This window comes from Electrophorus electricus, chromosome 13 (assembly GCF_013358815.1).
Source record: "Electrophorus electricus isolate fEleEle1 chromosome 13, fEleEle1.pri, whole genome shotgun sequence".
Taxonomy (NCBI): domain Eukaryota; kingdom Metazoa; phylum Chordata; class Actinopteri; order Gymnotiformes; family Gymnotidae; genus Electrophorus; species Electrophorus electricus.
Window position 1 is genome coordinate 8,304,037 of NC_049547.1, and position 23,178 is coordinate 8,327,214.

The following is a 23,178-nucleotide window of genomic DNA, read 5'->3' on the forward strand; positions in this document are numbered from 1 at the left end:
CTCACCATACCTAACATGAACCAGCCTCAGCCTGCTGTTCTGTCACTATAATTGGGGCTTGCTATGTTTGCCCACAAGAATACCCTAAAAACCAATCTGACTCAAACAAATGCCAAGGTCCCCCAGATGGGACCACCCCAAAGAAATTCTCCAGGTTGAAATATGTCCCATTGATGCTGAGATGCTCACATGCAAGACTTCCAACACCAGTCCTTAGGGGTCATGCAATACCCCTTAATTGATCTCTTCATCTACAGAATGTATCTGAGGCTGTATGGCAAAGAATATGTATGTGTGTGTGTGTGTGTGTGTATGTGTGTGCCTGTGTGTGTGTGCCTGTGTGTGTGTGCCTGTGTGTGTGTGCCTGTGTGTGTGTGTGTGTGTGTGTGTGTGTGTGTGTGTGTGTGTGTGTGTGCGTGCTTGTGTGTGTGTGTGTGTGTGTGTGTGTGTGTGTGTGTGTGCTTGTGTGTTTGCTTCTGGACACTAGCCAGTGCTTGTGCTTATTCTGTTTGATCTTCCACATGATTGATAGAGTCTGTGGGCCGAGAGGTTGCTAGGTTTGTGGACAGCTGCATTTCTGTAATTGCCTAGGATTCAGAGAATGCGAGGGCATAAAGGGCCCATGAGCAAAGCCCTCGTGAGATGGCAGATAGCAGAAACTGCTGATCCTACCCCCAGCCTTTAAGGCAGCGGGCTCATTTACACTGTCCCCTGATCCAGCTCAAATGCTACTGACTTATTGGCGTTGCATCTGTAACACAAACATGGAACCACATCGAATGAGCAGCTTTTCATAATTACATGTTCTTAAACCTGTGCAAATGAGGATATTTGGTAATGTCTTACTGCAGACATTAGTTTCCTCACCGGGGTGGCCCATCCTAGAGAGGTGTCACAGTTTACAAGCAGATGTTGATTTAGGGCTAATGGTGACATTAAAACAAGGTTGATGTCTTGCTCTGTAGCCAGCACTTTAGATGTGATTCATTATAATGTTGACAAGGCCCCTTAGCCATCTGCTGTGTTCTGCTTCCATTTATCTTGCCTATTGATCAAGTTCTACCAAGGGTTACTGTGCATTTGCACATCACAATTACATCATGTTTCTGGTGTTCCTGATTGTTTTTTTAATACATGCATCATTATTACTGTAGAACTTTGTAAACATTTATTGTATTTGTATTATTAATTCAACTTTGTACAAGTATAAGAACCCAGTGTTGTTGTTGCTATTGCAACCCAGTGCTATTGTTGTTTGCCTTTGGGCATTTCAGAAATGTACAAGGAGATCAAAATCACTCAAAGTGGCTATTTTGGTGCATTTTCCAAATAGCTATATAAGCCTGCTCTATTTCATACTACATCTGCTCTGTGTGATGTAGTAGGACCTTTCAACAAGGTTGGACAGAACACTGGTCCACCTACTGTCCAGCTTTCCTGATTCAACAGTCACATCCTTTCCCCTTTCCATGGTATTGACCATTTCCCTAAACCCATATAACCCACTTAACATACAAAAGCACACTTGACACAAATTTGTCACTCTGTCAGACATTCTGTTGACATCCCTGAATGGGATCAATGCAGTGTTGCTGATTGTGGTCCTGCCTATTCTCCCTCAGGTATTCCAGCACAATGGCTTCTTCTGTGGTTGATGCCCATAAAAACTTATTTACTGCCACTGACAGAGTGACATTATTGGCTAAGGATAGTAATGATGGAATGATTACAGGCGAGCTGGGCTATTGCTTGTCCTTTCAGTGAATAGGCTATCTCAGTAGTTATAGAGAAATCTATTCAAATATATTGGGAATTAGCTTAGCCATGGCTACCTGGCACAAGTGATAGATAACACTTGCCAAATGTCACCATATGCATTTGGAAGATTTTAGAGGCTTACCTACCCTTTTATAACTGTCTTACTTCAACCTCAGTTCACACAGGTGGAATGAAGTATGGACATAATGACAAAGGTCAGAATTTAAAGTGGGTGCATCACATTTTTGTGTAACAGAACAGTGCAAATATTTCCAGTTATTTGCCTTGCACTCTTCCTCAATCATTTTAAAAGACCTTTAGTGACATCTTACAACTTCTGTGCTTGCTAATGCAATGATATAGTGTCTCACATAAGCTCATTTCTGTGTAGTTTACCATCATCTGCTGCGCCCAAAGTGCTCAAATTTCCAATGAGGCAAATGAGGCATTTACTTTTTTTCTTTGTTTTAGAAACATTAGAAGTTATGTTTTAGCCTTTTAAATGTTTTGCTAATGACCAAGCAACACTTTGAGCTGGCCATCTCTATCATAGCAGACCCATCATATAATTGGACAGAGGCAGGCTTATCAGAAAGTCAACTGCTGTGTGTGCTGGTCACAAGATGGATAGAATCTGGAGAAGAGTAGTGGATAAATGTCTGGGGAATGTAGAATTGGCACACACTGGACAAGCTTTAAAATATTGAAGAGATAGATACCAAAACCAGATTCACCTTGGATGAACAGATTTGTATCTCTGAGAGGTTGCAAAGCAGATGAGACTAAGGTTGGAGTAGAAGTGTTTGACAGGGCCTCAACCATATTTTTTTGACCAGAAATAACCCTGCTGCAGCAGGAGATGTAAATGTACAGATAAAGCCCTAAAGGTGTTAATGTAACTCATGGACCTCAGTAGATTTATCTTTATAAGAAACTGCATGTTTTGTGAAAGACTAAGGTTCCAATCCCAACAAACTAAGTCTGTCTGCAGGGCTTCAATGAGACCACCTCAGAAAGCAGTGTCGAATACAGATTTGTTCCAGCCAGTCTCACCTGTGAATATAACAAACTGCACAGAGTAATTGTTTAAGTGTCATGAGATACTCAACCACTTCCTGTCCTAACTCAGGATCCAAAGCAAACAGATTTATTCCAGATACAAAGCCAAGGAAAAAAAAACACTCAGGTACAGAGAAACCAGGAAAACAAAACCAGACAAGAATTCCAAAAATGCTAAGCAGCACGTAAAAGCAGAGGTCAAAACAGACAGTAAACAGCAAAGGAACTCTCAGAATTGCAGACTACCAAGAAGAGGCAAGACTTGGTGATGAACTAGTGAGATACAGGGACTTATATACACAGCATTATATTAGACAAAAAGAAACAGCTGGGGACAGAAGGATCACATACAGAGGGGATAGGAACTCTGGCACAGTTGCCCTCTGGTGGCCAGAGGTCGTGTTGTCTAGCGCAGCAGTGACACTGTCAAGCTAATTTACTGACATCTGATTACTGACATCACAGTTTAAAGTGCTTCACTTTGTCAGCTACTCTGTCCTCAGTGTACAAATAATTGCTTCCCATAATTGACGTTTTGCAGCTCAAGTGTGAGTAAGGGAGGAAACCTGCAGTCAATCGCACATTTTTGTACCCTGACAACACAATAGCGCAAATGTGCTTCTGATTTTGCAGCTAGCAGTGTATTGATTTAGTTTTAATGAAGCCTTAAGGATTAACCCCACCCCCCCAAACATAATGGCCAACTAAACAAATGACTTAGTCAGAACTGCTAGCCGTGAGATATTTTACTATTAATAAGCCCCTTTTTCCTCCCCCACTTATTGTTACATAACAGCAAGTGGAAATCAACTTGCCGATATAATCACCTGTTCTTGAGCTTCAGGCTGATCTAAGCATTTAGAATCTTAATTGGAAAATGAAACAAAGAAATATATATTGTGACAGCGGGTTGCTAATCTTCACAGAAAACGTTTCTATACCGAGCAGATTTGAAAACTTATGTTTCAGAATTGAGAATTTGGTTTTACTCATGAGGACATTTGCATTCCTGAGACCAGTTTGAGGCTTTTGAGGTTATGTAGAGACACTGTAAAAAGAGGACTCAACTGTTAATCTCAAGGCCTACCCAAAGCAAGACATAGCAGAACAAGTGTGTCTTTTCACCTGACCTGCTCTCAGCTCTTTGAAAAGGAGCTTAGGGTATTTCTTATGGAATTTCTTTGGGCAACAGATTTTGATGTAGAGGGTTTTTAAGTAGTTGAAAAATTTGTTACAGAAAGAATCATTTGCCATTGCTACTTCTGTCAGCAGTGACACTCTGTAACAACACCTGTCAGCCTACTGTCATTGTGATTTTTTTGACAATAACAATAATAAAAATAATAATAATAATAATAACAATAATAATAATAATTATTATTATTATTAATAATAATAATAATAATATTGATAAAAGGTTATTGGACATATATTTTATGTAGTATTATTGGACATATTTGTTAAGCAAACCATTATATATGTTATAGATATATATTACATGTATTTACATAGTGTATTTATATCCATAAATACATGTGAAACTTATGCCCATAGTAAATGACTGTAACAGTAAGTCATTTAGAGATTTAAGATTTCTATACTAAGGTTTGTCAATATTGTGCATAATTTACCTATGCAGAATATTGATTCGCATGTTCCTGAACTTAAGACTCTGTGCAGTCATGGGCGGGAGACACTAATTGCATAAACTTCCCCCACTCCTGACAGCCAACCTGAAGGAGCTGATCTCCCAGACCATGGTGAGCTGGGCTCAGGAGAGCCACATCCAGGACCCGGAGCTGGTGCGTGTCATGTTCAGCCTGCTGCGTCGGCAGTACGACAGCATTGGTGAGCTGCTGCGTGCCATGCGTAAGAGCTACACCATCAGCGCCGCCTCTGTGCACGACACAATCCACCTGCTGGCTTCGCTGGGCCAGATCCGCTCACTACTCAGCGTGCGCATGGGTGAGGAGGAGGAGCGGCTCATGATCGATGGCCTGGGGTAAGCATGGCCCGCCACACATGCAGAAACGCTAATCTCCTAATGGTGATGGAGAGAACATTTTGGAATAGAGATATGGATAGAGATAACATAATCTGTTTATTTATTGTGCATAGGATACTGAGTAGATATTTGAGTGGAAATAAGATGTTAAGGATTGCATATTTGGGTAGAGTTATTCACTGAGATAATATTGCCTAATTGTGTATTTCCATAGGAGACCGTAGAAGCAAACTGGCATATATGATAAATTGTTAAGTTTGGGGGTAGTGGTCATATACCTTACACATGCATTTATTTAACTAGTCTAACAGCCCAGCTTATGATTAAAGGCCATGAGCAGGCATTCTAATATGTTAATGAGAGAAACAGAACATTTCATGGATAATGCATACAGTGCTAATTATAGAATACAATAATTTCATGCAGCCTAATTCAGTATCTGTTAGTTTTTCCTGTGTGTGTTCTTTAGTGACATCATGAACAACAAGGTGTTCTACCAGCACCCCAACCTGATGAGGGTACTGGGCATGCACGAGACTGTAATGGAAGTTATGGTGAACGTATTGGGGGGTGGCAAATCTCAGGTACTGCACATTTGTGGCATTTGTGTGTTTTTGCTCCTAGCAATCCACCTTCTTAATAAACATATAAAAACTTTAGGGTGCAGAATGTATTACACAAAGATTACTTTAGTCTCCTACTATGGACAAGGGGACATGGACATTAACGCAAGTATTAATTAAACCAGCATATTTAGAAAGGAGAACAAACTGATTTAGCACTAGGATTGAGGGAAGCCTTGTAAGAATGTGCCATTGGTAGAGGGATTCAAGATACCATTATTAAGGTATTCTGCCTAGTCACAGTGATGTTAATTGGATGAGGGTAGATGTCAGTGTGGCTCTATGCCACTGATTTGGTCTTGTGGGAGGCTGTTTGGTCTGTCTGTGTGTGGGTGGGTGTGTGTAGAATAATGAGAACTGGACCTATTTCAGAAGATGGAAGCTCTCTTCTGTATAATTTTTAATATTATTTTTAAGGGAGGGCAGCATGTCTGGACTTCTCTGATGAATTAGACTTGGTCTGTGATTTAATAACTCTGCAGACTCTAAACCATAATTAGTTTATGTCAAGGTTACGAGTTATGTACTTTTCTCTACAGGCTTGGTGGTCAAAAAAGATACCCATACAAGCACTCTCAATTCTCTCCCCAAATAATGAGATACCCAGTCCCAAAAACCTTTTAGCCTTTTTGTTTCCTAATAACAAAATGCAGAATGAGCGTTTGATTTATGAAATGTGATTATCTAGTATTGATCCGAATCGAGAATTAATTGAAGGTGTATGTATATTTGCCTGCACCATGGTACTGACAGATTTTAAGCCAGTCCTGAGACTATAATGACTATATATATATATTAAAAAAAAAACACCCTACCACTTCCCTTTACAGGAAATTGCCTTTCCTAACATGGTGGCAAGCTGCTGCCGATTCCTGTGCTACTTCTGCCGAATCAGCCGCCAGAACCAGAAGGCCATGTTTGACCACCTGAGCTACCTGCTGGAGAACAGCAGTGTGGGGCTGGGTGAGTGTCCCAGCATGGCTCCCCACGCAGCCATGGGGGTCGGAACAGACCCTACACTACACAGCCAGTTCATGTTCATGAAGACAACTGCACCATGTCCAAGACTATGTTACATCAGTGGTCATCAGATTAGTAGTGATGTGTACAGAGAGCATGCTTAGATTGAATGTGCTGAATGTTTTTGTTTTTAATGTGTGTTTCAGAACCTAAATCGGTATTAAAGCAATGTTATCAACATTTTCTGCAGCTTAAATCTTTTCAGAAGTTACTTCCAAAACCAAGCAATCCAGAATGCAGCTCAGAAAACACTTGAAATTAAAATCAAAATATATGTACTGTGTATGCTTTATACATGGTTAGTTATTCATTTCCTAACTCAAAGCCTTATTTGTTGTGTGGGGTGTATGTTAATTAACTGCTGTGCCCCTTTAACATGTGTTCAACTTCTGAAGGAGTACCAAAATGATGAAATACATCAAGGGTAAAGATTTATCCAGCAGTCTTACAGGCTGAACTCTTAATGCTTAATATTCCCCTTTCTAAAATCAGTAATTTTAGGCTGTTTATGGAAGGTATTTGTACTAGTACTGTTTTGTAGCATTGCTAAGATGTTACCATGTTTTGGACTTGTATCACAGGTAGTTGAAATACTGCCTCCTTCTGGCTTTTGTGAGCTGCTACACCTTTAATTTGCTGCAATAATGAAAAGTTTAAAAGGATAGAATTTGGTGACGTGTGCGTCTGTGCATGTGTGTGCCTGTGTGCACGCATGCATGCTTGCGTGTGTGTGTGTGTCCATAGCGTCTCCATCCATGAGAGGCTCCACACCTCTGGATGTAGCTGCTTCCTCTGTGATGGACAATAACAGTCTTGCACTTGCACTCGAGGAGCCCGACCTTGACAAGGTTTGTGTGTGTGCACACAAAGATCTCTAACATATAAATCTCTCTTGTATTCATTCATACAGGTGTACATATATGTTTTTGTGTATGTGTGTGTGTGTCTGTGTGTGTGTGGGTGGTTGGGTGGGTTGTTGTGTGTGCATGTGTGTGTAGGTGGTCACCTATCTAGCAGGATGTGGACTGCAGAGCTGTCCCATGCTGCTCTCCAAAGGCTATCCGGACATAGGCTGGAACCCCATCGAGGGGGAGCGCTATCTCTCCTTCCTGCGCTTTGCTGTCTTCGTCAATGGTAAGCCACTGTTGCTACGGCAGCATGATAGATGCACAGGGAAGGTATAAACAGCTATCTATATACAAAATAGAACACAAATACACTTGCTTTTGCCATACACAAATACACAGACACACCTCAGCTTTTGAAAACCAGTGGTCATGCTTGTGCAATAAATTGTCAAGGTGCAGACAGACTCACACAGGGCAGAGTATGTAAACCTTCCTGCTGTCCTGCAGGTGAGAGCGTGGAGGAGAACTCTAGCGTGGTGGTGAAGCTGTTGATTCGTCGACCTGAGTGCTTTGGCCCCGCCCTCCGTGGAGAGGGCGGGAATGGACTGCTGGCGGCCATGAAAGAGGCCATTAAAATATCGGAGATGCCAGCACTGGACCTGCCCAGCAGCACCCAGGGTCTCACATCAGATGCGTAAGACACACACACACCTATATAACCACGCAGATGCACACTTACACAACCACACTCACATATTACTGTATTCCTGGGAGCTTTGTTTTAAATGGTATATTACAGTGTTCAATACTACCATTTTTACATTACCATTACCTCATAAACCAAAATGTTTTGGTTCATTTAATTTTTTAAGTGAAGTGAAGACATAATTTTGTATAAAAATGTAATAGAATTTATTACATTTGAAATGCATTTGAATGTTTCATTACAGGGACTGCCAAACTAGGGACCTCCCTACATTGTTTTTAAGTTTTCCTATCTGATGACTTTTTTAAAGATCTAATTTTCCCTCTCACTCTATCCCTTGCCATGTAATTCTTTCTTGGCCTCTCTCAGGTCCACTGAGGATGGTGAGGAGGATGAGGTCGTCCACATGGGCAATGCCATCATGTCGTTCTACTCTGCCCTCATCGACCTGCTGGGACGCTGTGCGCCTGAGATGCACGTGCGTCCACCACATCTTTCTTCCAGTGCATGCAATTAGTTTCATGGCACTTATGAACCCCCCCAGGCATTGTTATGTATTAATCATATAAGTGGCCTTAATTGGCATGCAAATGCAAAGCTGTTTTAATCTCTCAATCTTTATTTATTTATTTATTTATATTTATTTTATTTTATGTCTGTGTAGTCAAGTTAATGTATTTCTTCATTGTTAGTGTAAATTATAATTGGCTGCTGACCCGATTTTTGTACACAGGAGCAACCAGTGCTATGAAGCTCATTTGTTTGATAGGGAAAGATGAGACATCATTTGTATCTACCCAGAAGCAGTTTTAAAGCACTATGCTCTCACACTCACAGCTGATTAATAAGGGCAAAGGGGAGGCTGTTCGAATCCGTGCCATCCTGCGTTCTCTTGTGCCCATCGAAGACCTGGTTGGCATCATCAGCATCCCGCTCCAAATGCCTGTCGTTAATAAAGGTAGGATCCAGAGCTGGCTGATGCAGTGGCCATATGGCAATGTGGATTCATTTTTCATTTTTGGACATATAGAAGAGTGTTTGAGATTTGGGGATTTTAGGACCTTTAGAAGACAGTCTAGGACAAAATGGCCATTGGGGTTTGTCTTAAATTAGTATTTTTTCTCATTTAAATTTTTTTTTTTGTTCTTTTCTGGATCGTTTAAAATTTACATGTCAGTTATAGCATGTTCTGTGATCCTTAACATACATGTGCTGTATGTGGCTGTCTGGTTTACCTGTCTCACTGTCACATTTCTGCAGTGGTTTCAATATATTTGGAAAATAAGGCCAGTGTGTGATTTACTGAGGACGCTCAGTGGTCTGACCTAATTCTTCTCTGAAGACACACACACACACACACACTCACCCCTCAGATCCTCTGCAGCAAACAGCTGATATGAAAAGTTAAACTCAAATGATTGCCTGTCAGTGGGTATCTTTGCCACAGACATCCTTCATGTTGAAAGAACCGAATGATTGTTAGGATATGTCTGGAATTTATTTGCCCCATTTCTGTAGAGTTTATTTGCCAGCCGACAGCCGAGCAAGCAGGCTTTACTGATGAGCGCACCACAAGCCAGTGTGAGCCAGCACACACACACACACACACACACACACTCACCCCTCAGATCCTCTGCAGCAAACAGCTGATATGAAAAGTTAAACTCAAATGATTGCCTGTCAGTGGGTATCTTTGCCACAGACAGGCTTCATGTTGAAAGAACCGAATGATTGTTAGGATATGTCTGGAATTTATTTGCCCCATTTCTGTAGAGTTTATTTGCCAGCCGACAGCCGAGCAAGCAGGCTTTACTGATGAGCGCACCACAAGCCAGTGTGAGCCAGCACACACACACACACACACACACACACACACACACACACACAAAATTTCTTCCTTGACTTTGATGAAATCAGTTTCTGATTTTTGTTGTAGATTCTTCTAAGGCTGAGTAAGGATTGGCAGAGTGCAAGTGTGACTGTGTGGTGTCTATATTAAGCGTAATGCCAAAATTGTATGAACAGTCCAATTTCATACTGCCAGTAGTCGAGTATACAGAGACAAAGAAACAAAGAGCATAACCAAACTAAAATCACCCACTACACCAAGTTTCAATACAGAAACTAACAAGGGGTAAGTGGACTTAGGTGAGGATACAGCAACACAGCACATGGTAGATGGAGACATAAGCAAAACCAGAACAAAACCAGTGGGACACTGGGCTACTCTTAAAAGCAACATACCAGAGGCATATCAGACACAGTCATTATCAAGCAAGACATGGAACATCACAAACACTACAGCTAGGAGGAAGTGCAAAGAGTGTGAGGGAGTCCAGCAAGCCTGGTCCTCTTCTGCTCTCATGCACGTCACTCAGGTCAGGAGGAGCTTGATCATCAGCACAGTTGAGGACTGCTCAGGAAATTAGTCTAAAAGTAGATGATACAAATAACATCAGCAAAGATGGAGTTGTCCAGTGCCTCAGTTTCTCTCTGTCTCTCTCTTACTCTCTCTCAGATGGCAGTGTGACTGAGCCTGACATGTCTGCCTCTTTCTGCCCGGACCACAAGGCACCCATGGTGTTGTTTTTGGACCGGGTTTATGGCATAGAGGACCAGAGCTTCCTTCTGCACCTGCTGGAGGTGGGCTTCCTCTCCGACCTGCGTGCCGCAGCTTCTCTGGACACGGTGAGCCATCCCAGGCAGGGCAGGGCAAACCCACCTTTACTTCAGTTCAGACCCTCAGTCTCACTAAGTATTAACTTTGATTCAGTTATACATCATACTGCTCCTATATTACTTATAATTTATTTGCTGTAATTTGTCAATTTGTTTTATTATTATTACAGCTTACTTATTTCTGCTATAGTAAGTTCCAGTCATCTAGCATCCAAATGAAATCCTTTAGCACTAGTTTGCTCACATGAAGAGAAAGAATATTTGGCTGATCCTGTGCTCTGAGGAAGTGAAATATGATCATAGAGACCGAGGCTTCAGTGTTGCTGTTGAATCATTGGGTCTGTTGCACTTTCAAGTCTCTATTAACAGCTCAAAGCAATCTGACTTCATGCTGTTCTGACAATGTGAGGACTCCCACTCAGCAGAGAGTTGCTGGGCCCCCCCTACACTAGGTACAATACTGTCAGCAGCAGGCATTGGATTTTTTCCAGTGTAACATCATTGAGCCAAATTTGTTTTGAGCTCATCAAAAGAATGATTCTGGCATGTGAAGCATTACCATTGTCCTACCATGTGTTGAGTTGAGTGGTGTGTGGCGAGGCCTAGCCTAGCTCCATTTCTTCTTGTTTTGGACATCTCTTTAAGTATGCCTGTGGCACAAACAGCTAGTGTTGATGCAATAACAGCTAAGAATAGCCCCAGGTCAAGCAGCTGCCAAGTTCTCCAGAAGGGAAGGCAAACAGCGATGCCAGGCTAAAAGATCACATAGCCAGGCATATTCAGAGTCTGGGGTGTGTTCCCCAATCCTGATTAATCTCAGGGAACAACGACGCAAAAACTATGCCTCTGCACCTGTGCTGGAAAAGGCCGACCAGTCGAAAACCACCGATTTACATACACTCATGATTAGATTAAATAATAATGAGAATTATTAATGAAAAAGTATTTAATATTTAAATAACAAAAAACATTACATCCTACCTATTGAACATCAAGCCTATTAGACACAAGTATCCTTTCCTGTATCAATCCAGTATAACGTTGGCCTGAGTGCCGCAGGGCAGGGGACACAGAATCCCTTGGTGTGAAACATTTATTGACAAAACAAATGACACTCATGGCACTCACAACAACGAAAAGTGTAAACAATAACAACCACATAAATGCTGGTTCACGCCAACAGTGGCTATACACTCAATAGCACTAACATTTACGGCATTTAGCAGACACTCTTATCCAGAGCGACTTAAAGTGCTTTGTCATTTACTCACAGAATATATCTTAGTACGGTAGGTTAGAATCAAACATACCAATGAACTAGAATACAGGGATAAATGCTGATACCTAGGAGTACAAAATACATAAGGTCTCTCAGACAACAATAAGTGCTAGAGTTTGTTAAACAACATAAACAATACCCTACAATAAGTACTAATTTAGTCAGTCAATATTGGAGCAGTGTCAGTTGTCCTTGAAATATCCTGCAAATAGATGGGTCTTCAGTCTGCATTTAAAGACTGCAAGGGACTCTGCTGTCTGGACAAGTGGGAGTTCATTCTACCATCTGGGAGCCGGGACAGAAAATGGTCTCGATGCTTGTCGTCCATGAGACTTGAAGCATGGTATTTCAAGCTGAGCCGTACTTGAGGTTCGAAGTACTCGAGGTACGGATCAGGCTTTGACCATTGACCTCATGTATGAAGGGGCTGGTCCATTTTTGGCTTTGTAGGGAAGCATCAAGGTTTTAAATCTGATGTGTGCAGCTACAGGGAGCGCAGCAGTGGAGTAACATGTGAACTTCAGAAGATCAATTGTGCTTCTGCATTCTGGACAAGCTGTAGAGGTTTGATGGCTCTTGGAGGAAGACCAGCAAGTAGCGAGTTGCAGTAGTCTAGCTTTGAGATCACGAGAGACTGCACAAGCATCTGGGTAGCTTCCTGCGAGAGAAAGGGTTGAATCCTTTGTATGTTACAAAGGAGGAATCTGCAAGACTGGGTTAGATTAGAAACATGAGTTGAGAACGACAACTCATTGTCCAAAGTTATGCTCAGGCCACGGGCAGCTTCGAATGGTGATACCAGAGAGTTCTCAAAGGAAACAGTGAGGTCATGGTAAGGGTTGGGAGTACCTGAGATGAACAGAAGCTCAGTTTTACTGGGGTTGAGCTTCAAGTGGTGGGCCGTCATCCATGACGCAATGTCAGTCAAGCATGCTGAGATGCATCTGGAGATCTGCGTGTCAGAGGGTGGAAAAGAAAGAAATAGTGTGTCATCAGCATAGCAGTGGTAGGAAAAACCATAAGATATTACATCACCAAGAGAATGAGTATATAAAGAGAAGAGAAGGGGGCCTAATACTGAGCCTTGTGGAAGATCAGTGGAGAGTCTACACGATTTGGATGTGGATCCTCTGTCACCTGATAGGACCGTCCCTCCAGATAGGACTGAAACTATCTCCAATCAGAGCCAGTTACACCAAGCCTGGAGAAAACAGAGAAGAATGTTGTGATTCACTGTCAAAGGCTGCCGAAAGGTCTAGAAGAATCAAAACATGACTGTTTGGCAGCTTTAGCAGCATGAAGTTTCTCAGTCACTGCTATGAGGGCTGTTTCTGTAGACTGTGCTGGTTTATAGCCAGACTGATTGGGATCATGTAGCTGGTTATGGATGAGGAAAAAACAATTGATTATAAACTGCTCGTTCAAGGGATTTTGAGAGGAAAGAGAAGTGATACCGGTCTGTAGTTAGTAATGCTGGAGCTTCTTGAGGATTGGTACCACCCTGGCAATTTTGAATGCAGTAGGCACATATACAGAAGTTAAGGAGTTGTTGAAGAGGAACATTTTGGAGAGGACTGGATGGAAAGAGAAGGAAGGGAGAGAGAAGGATAGAAAGTGATGGTCCGAGAGGTGGAGGGGGGTGACTGCGATGTCAGATGTTGTGGTGATACGGGTGAAGTTCAGGTCCAGAACATTACCCGCTTTGTGAGTTGGTGGAGAGTGGTTGAGGGTGTGGTCAAATGCTGTCAACAGCGGAAGAATGCAAGAGGAATGCAGCTTGTCTGATGCAAGGTTGAAGTCTCCAAGGAGAATGAGTGGATTTTCTTCAATGGGGAATTGACTCAGGAGGCTGTCGAGCTCATCAGTGAAGTGATCTAGGGAACTTGGAGGGCGGTAGATGACAATGATAAGAAGTTTGGTGGGGAAAGACACTAATGGCATGAAATTCAAAAGAGGAGATGGAAAGAGTAGAGAAGGAAAGTGGAGTGAAACACCACTCTCAAGACATTAGTAAACCTGTGCCATCACCCCTGCTGAGACGCCTCAGAGAATGGATAAATGAAAAGGCAGTGGGCAGAGCAGCCGGAGTCGCCAAGTTCTCAGGGATGATCCAAGTTTCTTTTAGAGCCAGGAAGTGTAGGAAGTGGAGGGATGCTAATACTGAGATGAAGTCAGCATTTGCGGAGCCCTCCTGCCACCACGATATGTGATGGTGCCAAGCGTTGTGAGTAAGTGAGGTTGCTGAGATTGCGACGTCTATGATAATGTCGAGGAGATCTGTGGGATAGATAGAGAGGAATTGTGAAACATTTCAGATGCTTGATTTGTGGATGTATGAGATAAAAGATTGAGATAATGAGAAGATACTTAGCTGAGTTTGTGAAGTCCTGTAGGTGAGATGTAGATGAACTGATTGAGAGCACCACCAAACCTTCTGCAGATTACTAGTTGTTGTAATTTAACTCAGTTCTATAAGTGCTGAGCCCACCCCTCAATTCACACCTAAGGCCAGGGCAAAACTACACTGGTAGTGAGTAATTACAGCTAACAAGCAACTAACAACTAGGTTTAGACAATAAGCCTTGAATTTCACAGAATCTAAGGCAAACGTAAGTGAACTCAGAGCCTACCTTAACCAACCAGATGATAATCCAATGAGACAAACCAAAGCACACTAACAATGACAATAGTAGTAACAATGACCAACGATGAGGCATACACAGGCGGGGGTTTAAATATACAGACAAACACTTAACATCAACCCCTGTAGAGGTGTGTGCCATCACAGAGGGTGTGACTACAAACAATTGTGAACCTACCGCCTCACCCCACCCCCCGCACACGGCAGGTCATACCACGTGACTCGTGACATCCAGAAACACAACAGCGCCGAATCATTTCATTTACTTCCTTTAAGTGTGTAAATCAACAAATCAACAAATAATTTCATAGTTAAATTGTTTGTTTCATATAAATTTACAAACAGCTGTCTGCACTCAGGAATGATCCAAGGGGTTTCACTCTGGGAAGCTACCCTCTACTGTGTTCTTTTAATATTAGGAACGTACAGACAACAGGCTAGAATGTGTGTGTGTGTGTGTGTGTGTGTGCAGTTATCATGCTTTGAACCAGCGGTGCAAATTTTCAAGAAAAACTTTCAAGAAAAATTTTTGAACTAGAACTGCACACGAGCTTCAAGTTAGTGCTTAGTCAGTTACAAATGGGTCAAAGTAATCTTAAATTTATGAACGTGTAGCTTTGTTTCACTAATTAGCAACATTAACCCTCTGAGGTCTAAGGACATTTTTTCTGTTTATTCATATTTTCTTAATTTAACTTTAAACTCGGGGGGGACTTCTGATTCGGTTTCTATGCAGGACACACTGAGGACCACTGAGACAGCTCTAGCAATGAACCGCTACATTGGCACAGCCATGCTGCCGCTGCTCACTCGCTGTGCCCCCCACTTTGCCAGCACTGAGCACCATGCCACGCTCATCGACTCCACCCTCCACACCATCTACCGGCTGTCCAAGGGCTCTGCACTCACCAAAGCTCAGAGAGACGCCATTGAGGAATGCCTGCTTGCTGTCTGTAGGTGAGGTTGTTAGCGTGGGACCCAGACACAGCTTGGCTGTTTGCTAGTTGCCTGTCTGTGAGGGGTTCAAGGAGCCTTGGAATCCTGGCTTGGTCAATTGTTTTTTTTTGTTTGTTTGTTTGGGTCCTGGGTTGGTTGTTGGTGTGTTCCTGGGTTGGGTGTTGGATTGGTTGTTGGTTTGGTTGACGGCTGGTTTCTTCATTGGTTTTTGGATTGGTTTCTGGGTTGGGTGTTGGACTGGTTACCCAGCTATGTCGTGTGGGCGTTAGACTGGTTACCCAGCTGGGTCAGGTGGGTGTTGGACTGGTTACGCAGCTGTGTCAGGTGGGTGTTGGACTGGTTACCCAGCTGTGTCGAGTGGGTGTTGGACTGGTTACCCAGCTGTGTCGGGTGGGTGTTGAACTAGTTACCAAGCTGTGTTGGGTGGGTGTTGGACTGGTTGCCCATCTGTGACAGGTGGGTGTTGGATTGGTTACCCAGCTGTTTCGGGTGGGTGTTGTTTCTGCAGGCATTTGAGACCCTCCATGCTTCAGCAGCTGCTCCGTCGCCTGGTGTTTGACGTGCCTCTGCTGTCTGAGTACTGTAAAATGGCTCTCAAGGTGAGCTACTGTGTAACAATCAGTTTATTTTATGCATGGTTTCAGTCACTGACTTCCCATTGGTGATTAGCATGGTGTTGTCTCCATTCCTATGTTACAGTACACTACTGGAGCCACCATTTCACCAATTAAATGTTTTTTTGTTTTTTGTTTTTTTTTTTCCTCAGTATTCGGTAATCTAGTATGCCATATCAAAATCTGAAACCTTGGCTGGACACTTCCTTTGTCCCATGTATATGGTTATAAGGTAGCAAAACATTGTTTAATTGGAGCTTGGTTACTCAGTTTCAATTTTTTGTCCCAAAGTTTGAATACCTTTTACACTATGGCTTTAAAACAACTCTGAGACACATAGTTAATGTGAGTGATCAGTGAACTTCACATGGTTGCTAAACGTTGTGAGACATGGGTGAATATAGTGAATAGATTAAAAAAACACATTAAAAATCAGATTTGAGAAATGTTAATTGAAAACTTTGACTCTCCTACATAGCATAAGACATGGTCGAGCATTTTATTCTCTGTGCTCCCCTGTCCTCTCCACAGCTTTTAACGAACCACTATGAGCAGAACTGGAAGTACTACTGCCTTCCATCTGGTTGGGGCAGCTATGGTATGGCTTCTGAGGAAGAGCTGCTCCTCACCAAGAAGATCTTCTGGGGGATCTTCGATTCACTCTCCCAAAAGGTCGAGTTCCAGTGTCTGTTTGCTTTTTACACAGTTTGTATTTTTGATTAGTTAGTCAGCTTTCATTGATAACATATGTTCTATTCATCATGCCTGTTTAATTGGCTATTCTGTTAATACAGTTACTAAAGCTTGAAAGTCATGATTCAAAAATGCTAAAACCTGATATATTGCACTCATTCAAATTTCGCAAAGTTTGGTTGGTAAACACAGCCTTGACACTACTCATCTGCAGCAAGTAATGGTCTGTTGCAGTGTGCAGTGCATAAAGCACATGCCACTTCCCTTTTATTACCCACAAAATCTCACGTGCAGTTGCTATTCGAAGATAGATTGCCAACCTAGCACTTGCAAAGACAGTTATGTTTACTTACTTTATTTCTGAAATATATAATTACTTAATTTATGAAATATAAAATTTGTTTGGCTACCTTTAGTCATATTGCATGTGACAGCATCAGTATGTCTGACCTGCAGAAGTATGACCAGGAGCTATTTAAGATGGCCATGCCATGTCTGAGTGCTCTAGCTGGTGCGCTGCCTCCAGACTACATTGACTGCTCTATCTGCACTGCACTGGAAAAGCCAGTCTCAGTGGATGCACAGGGCAGCTTCGACCCTAGGCCCATCAGCACCGCCAAGTAAGGAAGGCAGAGGAAAAGTGTGGGTGGGGGTGTGTGGGTGGGAGTGTGTGTATATTCGCATGTCTGTGTCTGTTTGTGTCTGTGTGTATATTCGCATGCTTGTGTGAGAGACCAATTCCAATTCTCCAGTCATCCAGTGCTTTTATGCCTTCATACTCATTATTGTTCTATTTATAAAATGCATATAGATCCCACAGACAGAGTGACAAAGTGTATCAGTTTCCAAGATTTAGCATTCTTTAAAAAAATAACACTAAGTGTTAGCCCTCAACAAAGTAACTCAGCATGCCTTGCAATAAAGCCTGAGCTCGTGCATCCCTCTTTGTTCCTAGCATCTCCCTCCCAGAGAAGCTGGATTACATTGCTAATAAGTATGCTGAGCACTCTCATGAAAAATGGTCCTCGGAGAAGGTAGGACACCAGCATCACCTCACTCAAGCCACTGCGTTACAGATATCTGTGGCAAGCCAGTGTGGGGCTGTAAATTACAAGTTTGTTCAGAATTTTGAAAAGGTTTTTGAGATTTTTACGAGTGCATGTGTTGGGCTAAAGATAAAACAATCCGGTAGTAAAGGTAAAATTCGGAAATGAGTGGGTTGTTCTCATTTAACTCTACAGTGTATTTAATAACTCTACAGTGTATTTAAATTGTATTTTGCAATGAAATTTTGTTGTTTTTAGATTTAGGGAAACTGCCTATATTTTGTGCAATATGGTATGTTTATGAGGGATTTGTGTTTGGATTTGCAAGCCAGAATCAGTCTCTATTTATCCAGTGCAGCACTGGTGATGTTGTTTCATCCAGTGAAGATTTTGTGTACATTGCTTACCCCTCACCCGTCCTTTGCAGGTAGTTCTGGGCTGGAGGTATGGAGATGCCATGGATGAGAAAGGAAGGACTCATCCCATGCTGAGATCTTATAAGTCACTCACAGAAAAGGTATTCAGAACAACAGTACATCATCATGTAGGGCACTGTGCTGTTTATTTATTCCCACTGATGTGTGTGTGTGTGTGTGTGTGTGTGTGTGTGTGTGTGTGTGTGCGTATGTGTGTGTGTGTGTGTGTGTGGGGGGGGGGGGGGGTGTTCCTCAGGAAAAGGAGGTTTACCGCTTCCCAGTGAAGGAGTCTTTGAGGAGCATGCTAGCCATGGGCTGGAACATTGACAGGACCAAAGAGGGAGAAACCATGTTTCAGCAACGGGAGAAAGAGAAAATGCGTAACATTTCCCAAACCTCTCAGGTAACCGTGCAATATGTCCACTATGGAGCACCTTCAAAATGTGTACAACATATGTAAAGGTTTTCACAAGCAAAAAGTTAATTGTTGATTTACTATATATATATATATATATATATATATATATATATATATATATATATATATATGCTTAAAAGTAGTCTGATGTCATTAGTGTGCAAATATTACATATTATATGGTGACATATAATATAATATAAACGATAATATAATAACAATATAAAAGATGTTCAATCATGTTACACACATACTCTACTACTGCATTTGAAATACCACGGTTTGAGTTTGTCACCCTCCAGTTCTTGGCAGTTTCTGACCACATGTCTGCTGTTGCCTCGGTAATTTTTCCTGGCAGGCCATTCTCAACTCCAGTGTAAAAATGCCAGCAACACTGCCATGCTTTTTAACACTCATCCTGGTTAAAGGCCCGATAGCATGACACTGTCTCATCAGTGTCACGGCTGGGTCAAGAGCATTCCACCAAGAAGATAAAATTCAGTCAGCAGTGGTCCTTTAGTTAGACACTCAGCTGTGATGAACAGCGTAGAGGCTGGCTGACAAATTGTACATGACAAGAGATGGGCTCCAGCCTGTAACTGTACACTTACTGCACTTCTAAGATGTACATACTTAACGTGGCCACCAAGTGTGGGTGCAAGGCACATGCTATGAATAAAGCAGATGGTGAATATGTGCAGTATGTGTAATACGTGGTGGATTGTGAGTGGAAGCCATGGTTGTTCTGGCTGCTGTGTTCACAGGGCAGTGGCTTCAACCCGAGCCCAGTCGACATGAGCAACGTGCTGCTGTCCCGAGAACTGCAGGTAGCTGCCACAGTGGTTGCCACTGTTTATATGGACTCAAGGGGACTTGCCACTCTCCTATAAAACCCCACAAACTTGTCAAACCCCCATATTAATAAAACAAGGCCAGTGGCTTCTGAGAGTTGTTTTCCAAAAAAAAAGGTTATATCATAGCAGTTATATCAGTCACTTTGAAGATTAAACAATGTTGTCTTTAAGGTGTAATTGCATGTTTAGAGGTGTCCTGCCTTAATGGTAATAATATGTAGCATGGCTGCTATTGTTATCCATGAACTTAAGTTTGCATCATGCAGACTGTAGTGGGCCACTGTTTGGTAGCAGGATGGTCTAGAAAGGCTTGGCCAGTTGATTCTCTCACTTTTCCATCAGGCTATGGTGGAGGTGCTGGCTGAAAACTACCACAATATTTGGGCCAAAAGAAAAAAGAATGACTTGGGCACGAAAGGTCATGAGCTTTCCCCACATCTACACTTGCAAATAAGCACACACAGACACTATTACACCTGGCTTTGTTGAACATGTGAAAGTGAATTTTGACTTGATGGATTAGGGTTTAAAGGAATAAAAAATATACTCCTGTGGATTTGAATTTATCCACTAATGTCAGACATAACATTAACATGCACTACAGTATGATTAAATGATTATTTAATTCACTAAAGGCCAGAGTTGATTTGGGTATATGTGTATTGATGTGTTCCTGTTCATCTAGGTGGAGGAACACATCCTTTGTTGGTGCCATATGACACCCTTACAGCCAAAGAGAAATCCAGAGACCGAGAGAAGGCACAGGAACTGTTCCGCTTCCTGCAGATTAATGGCTATGCCATTACTAGGTACGTGTGTGTGCGTGTGTGCATGCATGCACGTGTGTGTGTGTGTGTATGTGAGCCAGAGAGAGTGCATGCATGTGTGTGTGAGAGAGAGAGTGCATCTGTGTATCTGTATCTCTGTGAGAGTGCACGCGTGTGTGTCATGCATACTTCTTCAGGATGTGCAATGAGTGTTAACCTCATGTCTGAAGAGAAATCAAGAACATGTATACACTGTCATTGTCAGAGGTATAAAAGACATGGAGCAGGACTCTTTCTCAATGGAAAAAAGGTTTACCTATAAATTCCTCAGGAAGCTGCTGAAGTATGTGGATTCTGCACAGGAGTTCATTGCTCACCTGGGTAATTAAAGAAAATGTTTTCTACATCTGTCTCTTGTGTGACTTATGTCTCACTCTGTTACCTGTAATTAACTGTAATTGTTTTTTGTTGTTCTTCTTCTTTCTGCCTTATATACAACTTTCTTTTCAGAGGCCATGGCTAGCAGTGGAAAGAATGACAGGTCACCTCATGAGCAAGAAATCAAGTTCTTTGCCAAGGTCTGAAGTATAGCCCCCTTATGGCCAAAGCAGCACACGTCATTCTTACACCACCTGCTGCCTGGGCGTGTTTCTCCCAGCTGAAGCACAATCCACATGAAGCTTCCTTTGCTGTCACTATCAATTCTTGACTGTGCCCCTTCCCCTCCTGCAGGTTCTTCTTCCTCTGATAGACCAGTACTTCAAGAACCACTCTCTCTATTTCCTGTCCTCACCCCAGCAAGAACCTAAGCAGCAGTGGCTATGCTTCCAACAAGGAGAAAAGAGATGGTTACCAGGGTCCTTTAGCAGTTCTATTACATATCCATCCATCCATCCATCCATCCATCCATCCATCCATCCATCCATCCATCCATCCATCCATCCATCCATCATCCATCCATCCATCCATCCATCCATCCATCCATCCATCCATCCATCCATCCATCCATCTATCTATCTATCTATCTGTCTAATTTTAATTTACTCATAAGACAGATAATCTTATGACATTGAAGGAAGGTAGAGAAGTTTTTTGTTTGGTTAATACAAACAGTCCTTATGGACAGTTTTTACATAGCTCGTCACAGGGCCATTTTGTTTTCTGCAGAGCAACTATTTTAGTGATGCACTCAGGTATGTAAAGACATCTTAGCCAAAGTGTTTCATTACAGCAGAAAAGATTAATTAAGATAGGAAAAATGACAAGGAAACTTTGTGCTGCAACGTAGTTTTTTTCTTCATGATGCCTCTTAATCTTTGACTTCACTTGTCCACAGTTGAAATTTAAGAATTCTTCAGTCGCTTGTTCTTCTCACTAATACTGCGGTTAATTTGCTTTTAAACCCTTTCATTTCCCTGCCATCTGTATCTCGCTTGTTTCTTCAGCCTTTTCTGTAAGCTGGCAGCTCTTGTTAGACACAGGATCTCTCTCTTTGGTAAGAGATTCTTTTCCCTCACTGGCATGTGTGATGCTGCTTGGTTTCATACTTTTGAGTTACCTTGCTGAGATCTGGTTTTATATTGTTTTTGTTTGTTTAATTCTTTAAATGCTTTTATTTTTCCTTTTTATTTATCAGGAAGCGATTCAGCCACAATGTGAGCTGCCTTCATATCCTGGCACACCACACTTGACACCAGGTAGGCTATGTCACATTTACACCGGTGTACTAAGTGGTCAAGACGTCATGTTCACTGTTATATACATGTCAAATACCAGGACAGTTTGAGGTACTGGGGCAACACAGTTACACCAGCTAAACGTATGCTAAACGTATTTATGCATATAAACACATATATGATTACCTCGTAGTGTGCCTTTGTCACAGGAGTTTTAGCCTTTGAAACTCTGTCAGGAATCTCTAGAGCTAAAGATATATTATAATAACTTTTAAAAAATAATGCTGTTTGCTTTTGTCTGAATTTCACCATCAGCAAAAAAACATGCAGAAAAATGATGGCAGTATGTAGCTTGAGTGATATTGCTTAGTGTCTTCATATTGACAGTTCATAGTTTTGGGTAGCACGTTTTGCTAAATTATTGCTAAGCGTAAGGTGTGGAATAAAACCAGGGAGTCCTCTTTCATTTTCTGCCACTCTTCCTGTTCATATCCTATAGGACAGTGATGAAGTCAGGCTCAGAGCTGGTGAAGGCGGGGCCTAAGAACATTCTTTGAGAACGCGGCGGAGGACTTAGAGAAGACCCTAGAGAACCTGAAGCTAGGCAAGTTCACGCACTCCCGCAGCCAGATGAAGGGTGTGTCGCAGAACATCAACTACATTACAGTGGCCCTACTACCCATCCTCACTGCCCTGTCGAGCACATCACCGAGCACCAGTTCGGCACAGACCTGCTGCGTGAGTAGAACTTGAAGCACATGCTCGTGTTCCTGCACCTCAGAAACCTTATCACGCAGCTGGCACTGCTGGCAACAATGTTGTGTATTGCTTCACACTCTACTGTACTGCAAGGGTTTTTTATATGGCATTACTGAACCTTCTCCTGTAGGTCTTGGCTACTGTATAACTAAAGGTTATTTGGTTTATCACTTTCTAAGTTTGAAAAATTAACTGCTTGGCTTCTTTGCCTTAATGCTATGCCCATGTCTCTGGCCGTGGTGTCTTTTTCCAGTGGATGATGTCCAGGTGTCATGCTATAGGATCTTGACCAGCCTGTACTCACTGGGAACTGGCAAGAACATCTATGTGGAAAGGTGAGCAAAGTGGAGCTATTGCATTT

General features: G+C 42.2%; 1 protein-coding gene across 1 annotated transcript in view; it reads left to right on the forward strand.

Annotated features, from left to right (window-relative positions):
• Positions 1-23,178, forward strand: part of LOC113571324 (ryanodine receptor 3) — a 145,620-nt gene that overhangs the window by 92,900 nt on the left and 29,542 nt on the right. The window contains 29 exon segments of the mRNA XM_035532477.1: positions 4,546-4,819; positions 5,292-5,406; positions 6,276-6,408; positions 7,210-7,313; positions 7,464-7,599; positions 7,821-8,007; positions 8,389-8,497; positions 8,857-8,977; positions 10,538-10,707; positions 15,355-15,575; positions 16,084-16,174; positions 16,721-16,861; positions 17,339-17,502; positions 17,838-17,916; positions 18,356-18,445; positions 18,601-18,747; positions 19,526-19,588; positions 19,958-20,033; positions 20,301-20,424; positions 20,648-20,763; positions 20,893-20,960; positions 21,115-21,174; positions 21,176-21,230; positions 21,821-21,877; positions 22,019-22,079; positions 22,558-22,594; positions 22,596-22,752; positions 22,755-22,796; positions 23,071-23,152. Coding sequence (XP_035388370.1) covers positions 4,546-4,819; positions 5,292-5,406; positions 6,276-6,408; positions 7,210-7,313; positions 7,464-7,599; positions 7,821-8,007; positions 8,389-8,497; positions 8,857-8,977; positions 10,538-10,707; positions 15,355-15,575; positions 16,084-16,174; positions 16,721-16,861; positions 17,339-17,502; positions 17,838-17,916; positions 18,356-18,445; positions 18,601-18,747; positions 19,526-19,588; positions 19,958-20,033; positions 20,301-20,424; positions 20,648-20,763; positions 20,893-20,960; positions 21,115-21,174; positions 21,176-21,230; positions 21,821-21,877; positions 22,019-22,079; positions 22,558-22,594; positions 22,596-22,752; positions 22,755-22,796; positions 23,071-23,152 — 3,280 coding nt within the window.